We start from the raw sequence: 14,552 nt of genomic DNA on the forward strand, positions 1-14,552 counted from the left end.
AAACGAATAATTTTGAGCTGTTTTGGAAGATCTTCATAAGCTTTGCATTGAACTGCAATTCAGACAAAGAAGCATACAAATAACTACTTTTCAAGCTGTTGTTGTTGTTGTAGTGATAAGGTTGCTCCACGAAGGCTTTGGGGAGTGTTATCGATGTGATGGTCCTTTGGCGGATACAGATCCGGTATCTTCCGGTACTACAGAACCATAAAGGTGCTAGCCCGACCATCTCGGGATCGATTTATGTGGCCACATTAAACCTTCAGGCCATGCCCTGCCTCCCCACCCCCAAGTTCCATCAGGAGCTTGGGGTCGCCAGAGCCTCGTCTGTTAGTGAAACAGGATTCGCCACGGATAGGTGAGGTTGACAATTGGGTTTGGAGAAGCTATATATTGCGCTGGTAACCTGAAGGGTTGCGCTACGCAGCCCCTTGAATCTGGTATTTTAGCCGCCTCTTACGACAGGCCTACCTACCGCGGGTATATTCTGACCCCCTAACCCGCTGGGGGGAACTTTTCGAGATGTCAATCGCTGCTATGAAGTCGACAATAGTGTTGTCGATTCTCCAATCACGAGTCTTTTGCAGGATTTGACTTATCATCACGATCTATTAAATAGCAGATTTACCTGAAGGTCTCTCCGATCGTGGCGCAAAGACCATATTAGACATCCACGTCGATGGCACTACGCTGCCGATTGTCTTACTCCCAAAATTACTGGGGGTGAAGTTCGGTCAGGATCTACATTCTTGCAAACATGCAAGCGCAGTTGTACCTTAAATACAGAGCAGCAATAATATTCTCAAATTTCCTACCTGTAGCACTTGCAGTAAAGGCAAAGAGACGCGCGTGTTACGCGTCCGCGATATGGTCGACCAGCGTAAAGGTTACTAATTGGAAGAAAATACAGGCCTGCAAAAACGAAGCGCTCAGAATCGCTACGGACTGTCTTTGTATGTCCCCAGAACATCAGCTCTACAATGAGGCGACAGTACTCTCCATTAGGGAGAGAAATGAAATGTTGAGCAAACAGTTTCTGTTGAATTTCCATAAACCTGGGCATCCCAACAAAAATCTGATGGAAGAGGACTCACCTCCCAGGTGCTTAAGGCATCATCTCTGCAAGCATTATGAAGAAATATGGTACCTGAGAACACAGACGTATATAAAAGAAAACCACAAATAAAAAAAAAAAAAAAGCGTCAGGCCTCTATGCCAGGAATTGCCCAGCGAACCCCGTTCTTAAAAATAAATACCCTAAACTCGCAGAAGAGAAAACCATCCTCCCTAACGAAACGCGCGTCACTCTAGCCCAATTTTGATCTAGATACTGTAACAGGATAAACTGTTACCTATCCAGCATCAACCCCTACATAGATAATGTATGTGGCGCTTGTAATGTGTCCCCACATGACATCCACAATCTCTTTAATTTCAATGTGGAACCAACGCCTCTAACCCTCATATTACTCTGGGCCACCCCAGTTGAAACTGCGGGTTTCTTTGGACTCCCGTTACAGGATATTTAGGACGTTTGTGGTCGCAACTTAGCACTGCTACAACAATAGAAACGTCTATTGAGAAACAAAAAAAAAGTGGGGCCGAACAATGTGAGTGCCAGAAGCTTTATCTGATAAAAAAATGCTCAAAAATTCTATCAAATACGGCAACCTGATCACTGATGTATAGAGCGTGATTGCGCATGGAAGAATCACCGAAGACGATAATGACTGTTAGGAACTGAGAATAATAATAACCCAGAGGCAAAGAGCAGGTAAAAAGCATGCATCAAAGCAAAATCAGCGCAATCGTTAAAGCGTAATGCATTGACCATGGTCATATTTGACATACTTACTAGCATACTAGCAATGCTTGCATTTAAAAAGTGATCCACTTTTTCAGCCATCATTCTCTGTCCTATCCTCGTCTACTCAATCTTCCATTTCTCCTTGTTATTGCTGTTCTTACCTTAATCCCTTCATCTCCACAAATATCTCATCTTCCTCTCCTCCTCCCAACCCCAATTCATTTTCCATCCCCACTTCCAATCCTACTTTCACTCCACTCCCAGTTTAGTTCTAATAGCAGGAAATAAATTGCTTGTGGTAGATAACATCTGCCGGGTTTGCTATGCTAGTGATATATAATTATCAGATGGTGTTAAGGTGGTCATTAAATCGATTGCATTAAATTATTGCTACGGTAATATAATCACCTTTTACGCACTTATTTTCGCAATCAAATTTAATATATCATTATGCTTTTAAAATACTTGGGCAGAAAGTTATTTCTACTAAAGTAACCTGGTTGTAATCGGATCAAGTTTTTCTCAATTAGCTTAAAAATGAGTTATGCAGTTGAATTGTTTAACTGGAATTTCGAATATTTAAATCGTTTGGGTTTCTTTAATAAAAATAATAGATTTGTGGTTTATTTCATGATTACTGTTCAAATTTTAACTATTTTACCAGCATGTTATAGGATTTATTCAAGTTGGACCGATCTGGGTGATGCTATTTACAATTTATTTCTAGTCTCTCTGATGACTTCGTGTTTATTACGGACTATAGCGATGTATTTTTATCAACAAAATATGTTCGACCTTCAAAAAATTATCGACGATTGGCATTGCGAATTAAAGGTAATTGAAACAAGACTTCATACCTTTCATGAATGGGGCTGAACAATAATCTTATCCCGTTCGTAATCTCCGAATAATCGGATGTATAAGATAAGAAATATATAGTGAAAAGATCTACATACCTTAACGATTTTTAAGATAAATATAAAATAAAAAACAGGTAGGTACTTTGTGTGAGGATGCAAAGTTTCAGGTTTTTTGTGGTCTGCGTGTAAAAACTACGACTACGAATCACGTATTTCAAAAATATATGACGTAAACGTAACTATTTGATGAAATTTGATGAATTTTGAAGCTTCTAGCCGTAAAAAGGGGGCAAAAATTAGAGTTTATATGGGGTATATAATATATATACCACCGATCTCTATGATTTTTTCAGACAACAATATATGCTATATACGTAAGCAATCGGTGAAATTTGAAGCGTCTAGCTGTTAAAAAAGGGGCAGAAATTGCGCACAGTTTCTTAACTGAACAATCGGTTGTATGAGATATATACTATATATCCCACCGATCTCAATGATTTTTTCAGACAACAATATATGCTATACACGTAAGTAATCGGTGAAATTTGAAGCTTATAGCTGTTAAAATGGAGAAGAAATTGCGCAAAGTTTCTTATCTGAACAATCGGTTGTATGGGATATATACTTTATATACCACCGGTATCTATGATTTTCTCAGACAACAATATATGCTATACACGTAAGCATTTGGTGAAATTTGAACATATCTAAACGATTTTTAAGATAAATATAAAATAAAAAATAGGTAGGTAATCTGTGTGAGGATGCAAAGGTTCACGTTTTTTGTGGTCTGCATGTAAAAACTATGACTATGAATCACGTATTTCAAAAATATATGACGTAAACGTAACTATTTGATGAAATTTGATGAATTTTGAAGCTTCTAGCCGTAAAAAAGGGGTCAAAATGACAGTTTATATGAAGTATATAATATATATACCACCGATCTCTATGATTTTTTCAGACAACAATATATGCTATATACGTAAGCATTTTGTGAAATTTGAAGCTTCTAGCTGTTAAAACGGGGCAGAAATTGCGCAAAGTTTCTTATCTGAACGATCGGTTGTATGAGATATATACTATGTATACCACCGATCTCAATGATGTTTTTAGACATCAATATATGCTATACACGTAAGCATTTGGTGAAATTTGAAGCTTCTAGCTGTTAAAATGGGGCCGAAATCGTAAAAAAAATATATATATACTATATATACCATCATATATATATTATATATATCACCGATCTTTATGATTTTTTGACACAACAATACATACTATATACGTAAGCAATCGGTGAAATTTGAAGCTTATAGCTGTTAAAATGGGGTAGAAATTGCGAAAAGTTTCTTATCTGAACAATCGGTTGTATGAGATATATACTATATATACAACCGATCTCTATGATTTTTTCAGACAACAATATATGCTATATACGTAAGCAATCAGTGAAATTTGAAGCTTATAGCTGTTAAAATGGGGTAGAAATTGCGAAAAGTTTCTTATCTGAACAATCGGAGGTATGAGATATATACTATATATACAACCGATCTCTATGATTTTTTCAGACAACAATATATGCTATATACGTAATTATTCGGTGAAATTTGAAGCTTCTAGCTGTTAAAATGGGGCTAAAATTTGCGAAAATATATATATATATACTATATATATATACTATATATATATACTATATATACCACCATATATATACCATATATAGCACCGATCTTTATGATTTTTTTAGACAACAATATATGCTATATACGTAAGCATTCGTTGAAATTTGAAGCCTCTATCTCTTAAAATAGGGCAGTAATTACGAAAAGTTCCTTATCTGAACAATCGGTTGTGGGGGATATATACTATATATACGACCGATCTCATAAATTTTTTCAGGCAACAATATGTGCAATATACGAAAGTATATGGTGAAGTTTGAAGCTTCAATCTGTTAAATTGGGTAAGATATTACAAAAATCCTCTTTTTCTGAAAAATCGGTTGTATGGAGGATATATGCTATAGTGGTCCGATCCGGTCGGTTCCAACAAATGTCTAATCGGACACCCAAATACACCCGCTCACCAAATTGTATCAAGATATCTCAAAAATTGAGGGACTAGTTTGCATACAAACAGACAGACTGACAGACGGACATGGCTAAATCAACTCAGCTCTTCAACCTGATTATTTCGGTATACTTAATGGTGGGTCTATCTATTTTCCTTTAAGGACTTACAATTTTCGGTTTCGTGACGAAATTAATATACCATTTCATTTTCATGAATGGTATAAATATAGATATGTATAACTGATAGATATGTATAACTGATCGAAATTATGCTACATATAACGAAATCGAAAATTTTCCAAGTCGGATAGTGGCTGGTGATAAGACGCGAAATACAGAGGATGTATCGAGCCCTAACACCAACTATGTATGTAATCAACCGAAAAAAAGTAACAAACTTCCAAGACAAATAATTGGGATTATCTCAACCTGTGTATAGTAACAAAATTAATGGTAATAGTTTACAATTGAAGTCAGTTGCAATCCGCGCTCAAAAATATCGGTGTCAAACGAGGCGTATTGACCTCGGCAAAAATAATCCGAAAGCGGAAAAGAAAAATGTTAACTCTGTCAGGAGATATTTGCAGTTGAAACAGACGACTTTAATGTGGTTGTCGTAATTTTGCTGTACACATGAAAAAAGTTGTGTACAAGAGGATTTAATTTTGATCCCACACCATTGGTAGACCGACCAGGTTCTGCACCAAAATACTATGTATCCCACCCGGTTTCGGAGAGGTCCGGTGCCATTTTTCGATTTTTGATAAAAGCAAGCATTTTTTTCGCCTTCGGATTATTAATACTGACGCAAAAACGCGGCATTTGACACCTCTCCCAACATTTTTGGATGTTGCACTTTCGCAAATATGTGAGTAGTTTTAAAACAGCCACATTATATTTTGCTGTAAGAGCTGCAAAAATAAAAATTTGCATTTTTTGAAAATTTTCGTAGTTAATTGAAAATAATTAATTTTTGATTCTCATTTACAGGGCTGCTCAACCCTTATACACTTGTAGCACTACGCAAATTCACACTTCAATTATAAAAAAAAATATTTATCGCACTACCATATGCCCTCACATCATGGTGGAATGACCAGGTGAAGTAAATAAAAAAACGGAAGATGTACGCTATCTGAAATGGTAGTGATGTATTTTCAACGGTCAGAAGGGGGTAACATTTTTAGCCGCTTTGCAAAAATAGGAGTAGAAAAATAAATACCTTGCTACGAAAGTCATTACAGAAACTGTTTTTTTTTTTTTCAGCACATCAGTGCTACTTAATGATATGCAGAAGAGATACATAGGGACCACTGCGAGTTTACATTACTTTTGGCATCGAATAAAAATAAAAAAAAACTTAAACAGTGATACGCGGTACACTGAAAGAAATGGTTCTAGTAAAATGAACAAATCGGTTCTGTTGTTCTTGACTTAACGGAGATTCGGTGAAATAGATCGAATTATGGGTAATTCGACCGAGTTCTTTGTCAAGGGAACAAATTAATATAGTCATTTCAAAAGAAGAGAAATTGTCGTTATTAAGTTAACAAAATTCTGTAAACTTGACAGATTCCTAATCAATCTAACTGATTTTTCTGTTAACACAACTGATATCACTGGTCATTTCAACAGCGATCGACAGTTAATACATGAGCAAATTCCAAAGACAATTTTACGCTCACTGCGCTCTCTACTTTGTACTTATGATGCTGGTGCTACTTGTTTAAAAACACCAATATAAGAAAACCACCAAATTGAAAAAACACACAAAATGGGAAAACAACAAAAAACTAGTTTTTAAGTTATCAATACAAAACGAAAAACCCCTTTTTGAATTTACTGTGCAAAAAATTATGAGATACCGGGATACCTATTTATCGGGTACAATTTTGCAACTTCTCCTCCAAGCGAAATGCAAAATTGCGCCGTCTTGTTGCGAAATTTTTGTTTGAACGAACAGGATTTTTCCAAAGTTAGTAACATTTTGTTCAAGTTTTTACGAATTTTCAATCACGCGAACGAAACTAATAAGATAATAAAAACATCCTTTTTTAATGTTGATGTTTCCGATAACATAAAAGTTTGAGTTGTTTTGGAATCGTTTCAACTTAAAGTGCTACGAAAATTAAACTTTCCGAATTATATGTAAAGTTACTCCAGTCCTTCCTGCGATTTGCTTCTTTACTTTTCTATAACTTACAAGTTCTCTATTTAAAATGTTCTGTCAAACATTTATACCAGAAGTTTTGTTCGAAACAATCAAGTGTGGCAATTACATGCGAGAGAAGAAATTGAGAGTGAGCTAAGCTGCAACTGAAAAAATTGAGAATCAGTTTTGTAACTACTATTTTCATTTCTATTTGCAAAGCGAAGTTCAAAACTGTAAATTAAATAAATTATAAAATATAAAATTTGGTGAAAGTGCGTTTAATAAAACAAAATAATAAAGTGTATAATGTTTAATGTGTGCCAGCATATTTGATGTACGCCCAATTGAAGTTCGGTTAGTAAGTGCGTACATATGTATGTATATTAGGCCGGGTTGATTTGTGGGGAGGCAAAAAAATCGCCCATTGCTCTGTGAAAATCATATTCTAGGGATCAAAATAAGAAACTTTGCCGAAGGAACCATACCTCTAAAACGAATTCTGATGTCCCCCCCTTTGGGTCGTAGGGGCAAATTTTGAAAAATCCCACTTTGAAATGCCTATGTTTTTTCTTTTTGGAGTTTATTTTCCTCTTTAGAAATTTATTAAGTCAGAACATATGTAAATGCAAAAATGAATTTAACTTAGTAATAGAAAAGAAATAAAAAAAAATTATTAGAAATTAGCGTTTTTACAACCCCCTTTTAAAACCAAGGCATCACTATGATGCATTTGCATGTCGTAAACATAGTTGTGTGGGTTTTTTATTCAACCGTTTTAAAAAATGAAGGTATCACTGTGACACAATTGCAGATCGTAAAATTGCTTGTGTTGTTTTTTTTAAGCCACCACAAGACACAGCAGGTAGAATTGAAATTGCCCCTACCCAAAAGTTCGATCCAAAGGGGGGGGGGGGGGGGGGGGGCATCAGAATTCGTTTTAGAGGTATGGTTCCTTCGGTAAAGTTTCTTATTTTGATCCCTAGAATACGATTTTCACAGAGCAATGAGCGATTTTTAAATCGACCCGCTCTAATGTATATGTAGCAAGCATGCGTATTTATGTATTCACATATTTACGTATGTATGTATATGGTCACCGTGGTGTGATGGTGTCGTACTCCGCATACCATACCGAATGCCCTGGGTTCACGCCCCGGGCAAAGCAACATCAAAATTTTAGAAATAAGGTTTTCCAATTAGACGAAAATTTTTCTAAGCGGGGTCGAGCCTCGCCAGTGTTTGGAAAGCACTCCAAGTGTATATCTACCATAAAATACTCTCAATGAAAACTCATCTGCCTCGCAGATGCCGTTCGGAGTCGGCATAAAACGAATAGTTCCGTACCGCCAATTTGTAGGAAAAATTAAAAAAAAGGAGCAAGCCTCATATTGGAAGAGAAGCTCGGCCTAAAATCTCTCCGGAGGTTATCGGGCCTTACATTTATTTATTTATTTATGTATATGTCAACATAGGTACTTTCGTACAAAGCTGTCGCACTAACTTTTTTTGTTCATTTTGCTACTAAAACGGTCCATTACGAATCAACGATTTGTGCGCAGTTGATTCAACATCCTATTGCGATGGATAAAAATTGCCAGAAATTTTGGTTGAATTGACCCGTATTTCGGTTGATTTTACCAGTCTTTGTCTTTCAGTGTACCAAGTTATTAATTACCAAAATATGTCAGGGGATATACTAGCCCCGCGGCAGTCGGCCTAGGACCAGAAGTGCTGATCCGATCGAGCCGGATTCATATATTCTATATTACAGTCCATAACTGTAACATTCCGCTTATCTTACTTACTTACTTACTTAATTGGAGCTTAACCGTTTAAACGGTTATGGCCGTCCAACATGGTGCGCCAGTCGTTTCTTCTCTCTTCCAACCGGCGCCAATTGGTCCTCTTATCTTAGTGGTCTGATTTTTAGGGCAAAGCAACAACAGTGAGTTAAAATTTGTTGTAACTATATTTAGAATTCCAGTGTTTTAGCGAGGTTGTAACATAAATAAGGTGTAGTACAACAGTTTTGGTGTTCTTGTTGTAGGAAAGACAAAACACTCCTCGAAACACTTAGTTGAATATGACGTAAATACAAATTATTTGTTGCTTATTTTAGCACGGCATTACTTATGGAAGCCAACATCAAAGATACCCAAATGATGAATTATCTTTAATTAAATTCAGTAAAGGTCCATCGATATTCATCTACTAGTTTATGTGAAAAAGAGTACTAAAAGTGGATTATTTTACTGCTGAAAAAAGCAAAAAACAACATTTTTTCGGGGCAACATTGGTGAAAAATTTTCAGATAGCCAAATGACAGAACAAAGAAGAATTTAGAGCGAGACAATTGACGGTTTACTTCACCTGGTTATTCCACCAAGCCGTCACATGTAATATCGAATCATATGAAAATGCTCGAATTTCTTATGAAAGTGCCAGGAAAAAGCCCTCCCACTTGTGTATGATAAAAAAATTTACACTGACAATTTGACAACTAAAAATTATTCAAAAATATGATAGCACTGAAGAAAATTTGTAATCGAAATTGATTCATAAATAAAATGAAAATAGATAACTGACAGCAAGGTTGAAATACATATTGTCACGGATAGTAGCATCACTAAGTTATCCCATCACTAAGGCGATGCTAAGGCCACGATAAGCAGTATTTACGTCAATAATCAAATCATGTATACAAATATATAAGGCAGCCGAAATAAGTCACGCACAGATGCATTTACTTATACGCCTATGTATGCGCGAGAGACTGTAAACTACAAGCATTCACATCAATAATTCAGTCATTATGTATCTACATAAACGAATAAATAATTGCGTCTACACATATGTACGTATACGAGCAGCGGAGCGGCAATGCACAAACACATGCATATATCTTATCTGAGTTGTCACAAGAGAGAGCAATAATTTGTGCACGTAGTTGTTGCTGGCGATTTTGTAGCCGAAACTAACTAGTAACTTCTGGAAATAGAAGAGCCTAGATGTATGCAGCGTAAACTATAAAAGTGGCGCAAGCGAGTAAGAAGTAATTCAGTTTGAGTTGAGCTATCAATCAGTTTGATTAAGCACGCGATCTGGCGGCCAATAGTAGAGTTTCATTTGAGTTATCAATCAGTTTGGTTATTAAGCCAGCGAATAGCAAAGTATACGTGTGATTGTGAAGTACTTTAATAAAGGCCATTTTTCCATTCTTCAATATTGGAGTTATTTATTCAACAGTTTAGTGATTCGAACTTAGCAAAAGGGCAAATAAGAGGATTTGCAGCAAATTCGTTACAATTGGTGTCAGAAGAGGAATTGTTGAATAAATTCCAGAGGACAACAAGGACATGGCAAAGTTCAGTGAATTGAAGATCCAGCAACTAAAGAAGGAGTTGGAGAGCCGTGGACTGAATACAAGCGGCGTTAAACTTGAACTTCAGGCACGGCTACGAGAGGCAATGGAAGGAGAATGAATTGATGTGGAAGAGTATGACTTTCATCTTGATGGCGAGGAAATAACAAAAATGGAATAAACACCGCAGACAATGGCGAACACAGACTTGAACATGATTTTGGCTGCAATATCTGCTCAAACATCGACAGTGGCTTCTCAACTGGAATCGCAAAGGACAGATATAACATCTCAACTGGCATCTCAACTAGAAGAACAGAAAACGTATATGTCATCTCAACTAGAAGAACAGAAGACGTATATGGTATCCCAGATGGAATCACAAGAAACGCGTATGTCCTCCAACGAACCACTTGCTTTCCCTGATGAGAGCTTGCCTTTACTACGCTCACATTTATACAAAAGTCTATTAAAAGGGTCGTAGACGAATATAATAAGCTATACCTTTACGAAAAAGAGCTTAGTATTAATGGTATTATACTCTCTAAATGGTATCATAAGAAAAAGATAGAAAATATTAAAACTTTTTAAAATGGGCGTGTCACTGCCCCTTTTTTGACTCAGCAATTTTCTATGCTTCGGGTGCCATGGCTCGAAATAAGATTGGGTACACATATTTTCCCTATAGCGGGAAATATTTCTCGTTTAAAGACCACGCCTACTTTTATATAAACGAAGTTTAAAACGGCCGTAGACTAGATTAATAAGCTATAACTTAGCGAAAAATAGTTTTATATCAATGATGTTTCACTTACCAAGTTTTATTGTAAGAGGAAATGGGGAGATATTTTTTGTTATGTAGAAAGGTAGTTTATATGAAATGAAGTGTACAATTGAAGCTCATGCTGAGTATATAATATTCGGTTACACACGAACTTAAACACTCTTACTTGTGTTTATTGGAAACTTTGTGACTTAAAGACAGTATTCTAAAATTCTTAAAACATAATAGATAATTAGTAAAGATATATAAGTTCGTTCATCTAAATCAGGGATCGCCACCCCATAAGCACTTTCACGCAACTGTTTTTGTAAAACGCTCAGGCAAGCGCACCACACATCCCCGCGCGCACGCATTCTATCCTCTCGCCAACAACCGAATGTGTTCTGCTGTACCCATTAGGAACTAAACTGATATAATTTCGTATAAAATTACTTTTGAAGTAATATTTTTGGGTATATTTTTGTTTCACATGTACGAAAAAAATGAATCTTTGTTTGATTTATTTAATAATTACAATTAAAATTAAATTAAATTTGAATTGAACGCATGTAGAAGTATTTTTAAATACATTCAAGGAAACAATGCGATACGTTAATTTTGAAAGCTACCAAGTCCGACTAGGTTCGTGTACCTTCCAGCGCCATTTCTGCTCGCTGAATGGTTGTAGCTATTTTTTTAGAAAACGAAATGAAGAATAGACGTGCACTGACAAAAATTTATTTCTTCTCACTTGAACTTAAAAATTGAATATGGAATATACATATTAGTGATAAGTTTGAAGTACATGCATGCTTTGTTTCACCATTATTAACCGGAGAATATAAGTTAAGATTATCCCTCATTTATCTAGTAGAATATAATAAATAATAGCCGTGTTTTTTTAAACAGTTTTATTTAGCTGGACTCTGTGTAGTGAACAGAATTTTGTAATCGAAGTTTAAGAAACTTCCCGATAAGCTACAAGCTTGTAACTTGGAATATAGTTGAGAACCCGATGACAATGCAATAATAAGAAAAAAAATTCCGATAGGTGGCGCATGGATCGAAATATTTCAAAAAGTCGTATTTGTGTCTTATGTCTTAGTAGGGGAAAATATCTGCAACGATTTTTTGAACTGAGGAAAGAAATTGTTGTATTTATAGAAACTGAAGTGAAAGGCTTTGATGAAATTTTAAAAGAAATTAAGTCACAAGAATTTAATATAAACCTTGCTTTTTTGACAGATTTGACAAAATATTTAAATCATTTAAATATTTCAATGCAAGGATTTAATAAAACCTTTTTTGAAATGGTGAACTCAATTGTAAGGTTTATAAAAAAATTGAAGCGTTTATAGCTGATCTGAACATAGCTAAACTTTACCACTTTCCATCATTAAAGTTGGCTCTAAATGAATATAATATTTTTTTTACTTTATTAGTACTTTTGTTATTCTTCAACCTAACTTTAACCCTTCTTTCCTAAATACTATTAAATAAAAAATTTAACAATTTTTGGTTGTTATATCGGCCTACTGATTTGTAAGTTCGCGGGTTCGAATCGAGCTCAAGCCCTAACAATAATTATTTTATCATTATTATTGTTATGATAAATTTTTTCTTAATTGAAAAAATTATTAAATTAGAATAGAAGAAAGAAAAAATTTAGACAACTGCCAAAGCTCGTTGTATAGATCCATTTCGGGAACTGCTAAATTCCTTCATAGGCAACGTTTAGGCGCCGCTGCTATAACCATTCAGCCATCACAGCGGTTTTTTGTTTGCCTTCATTGTCTTCATAAAACAATTATTGTAAGGCCTTGAGCTCGATTCGAACCCGATATCTTAAAGAAATTATAAAAATAAAAAAACAAAAAAATAAAAAAATATACAAAAAATAAAAATAAATATAAAAGATTAAATAAAATGAATGAATGAATTTTTATTTAAGCAGAATTGCAAAATTTATAATTTTGTTTCTAAAAAACACAACAAAAAAATAAAACAAAAAGCCTAAAAATATAAGCAAAAAGTTTCAAAAATATAAAAAAACTGTAAAAAATTAAAAATAAAAAAATTGAATGAATTTTCATTTTATCAGGAATACAAAATATATAATTTCCTTTCTGAATAAAATAATATCATTTTATGAATTTTCGAAGTTTTTACAGTGTACTTTTTGGATTTCAAAGTAGGTGTGGTCACGCTTCCATAAGAAGCGTGTGGCGATCCCTGATCTAATTTGTACCACAGATCAATATCTTAAACTGCATTCGTATTTTAAGAGAAAATTTTTGTGAGAAGCGATACCCCATTATTACATATTCAAGTTCAGCATCTCAATTACGTTAAAATATGCTAAATCATTTTTCCGAAAAAATTTTTCTATATATTATAATTGAAATTTGTTTCCAATATCCGATTTTTCTCACATCTCTAAAAATTTAATCTTTCAAGCTTTTTTGTTTGATAGTCGTTTAGGAGTAAATTTATTTTGAGACAACTTTTTCACGTTAACCCTATATTGCGGCGCTACTACTTTGTTCTGACGAACACGGTGCCACAGAAATTTCTGGCATATCAACAGTCTTATTGTAGTAGTAATTGTTAAGTTAAAAGAGCAATGGTTATTTTTTTTTTGTTCATTTGACTATTAAAATATTGATCAGAATCAACAATTTGTGCGAAGTTGATTCAATAGTTACTTATTTGCGAAGGATAAAAATTTACAGAAATTTCGGTTCAACTGATTCGTAATGGGATTGTCTTTACCATAATTTTTTTGGTGTACCCTGCAAAAATCGCGAGTACTCCATTCATGCATGTATGGAGTACTCGCTATGGACCAAGCGAGTGCTCCAAAATTAACCACAATTCATACAAAAAATATGGTCCAATTAACATTGCGATGTCCTAGGACCGGACCATATACACCAGCTCCGCATTACATCAGAGTAATCCATAGAGTACCCACAGTCCAATAAACATCGTGTAGTGATTACAATCGTTAAAAACGAGCAATGATCGGCTTACAACATGTTCGTGTAGAAACATGAGTTGGTCCATCGCTGCATTACAGTGGAGTAGAATGGTAAGTACTCCAGTGGACCACATGGTCCAACGATTTTTGCAGGGTAGTTGATTTAACAGCTCCTTTGAAGGGACCATTCATTACAAGGAAGCCTTTAATAGTTCGACTGTCACCTTTCTTTAATGAGGAAACTAATTTTGTCTAATTCATGTTCACCGTAAACAGCCCAACTCTATTATTTGTATTTCATTTCTTTTTTGCTCACTAACATATTTCATCTGGAGCAGGATTTGGTGTCCAGGCAAAATCTGCAGCAACATACGAAAACAATTTGCCGTTACTCGAATTTTTCATTTTATTTGAATATAAGCGCTATCACTTTCTTAGTGACGATACCCATTCTGACCAGTTATGGAAGTAAGTACATACATAGATATAAAACATAATTTTAAACAAATTTTTAAGTTAAACGGTTTTAATGAAAACAATACTTACATTAAGTA

General features: G+C 34.9%; 1 protein-coding gene across 2 annotated transcripts in view; it reads left to right on the forward strand.

Annotated features, from left to right (window-relative positions):
• The window catches only part of Tsp66E (Tetraspanin 66E), a 483,181-nt gene that overhangs the window by 459,669 nt on the left and 8,960 nt on the right, over window positions 1–14,552 (forward strand). For both annotated transcript variants that reach the window (XM_067788825.1, XM_067788826.1), the window contains one exon: window positions 14,337–14,466. In XM_067788825.1, the coding sequence (XP_067644926.1) occupies window positions 14,337–14,466 (130 nt within the window). The remainder of the gene's footprint in view (window positions 1–14,336; window positions 14,467–14,552) is intronic.

The sequence above is a fragment of the Eurosta solidaginis genome, chromosome 5, assembly GCF_040869045.1.
Source record: "Eurosta solidaginis isolate ZX-2024a chromosome 5, ASM4086904v1, whole genome shotgun sequence".
Classification (NCBI taxonomy): Eukaryota; Metazoa; Arthropoda; class Insecta; order Diptera; family Tephritidae; genus Eurosta; species Eurosta solidaginis.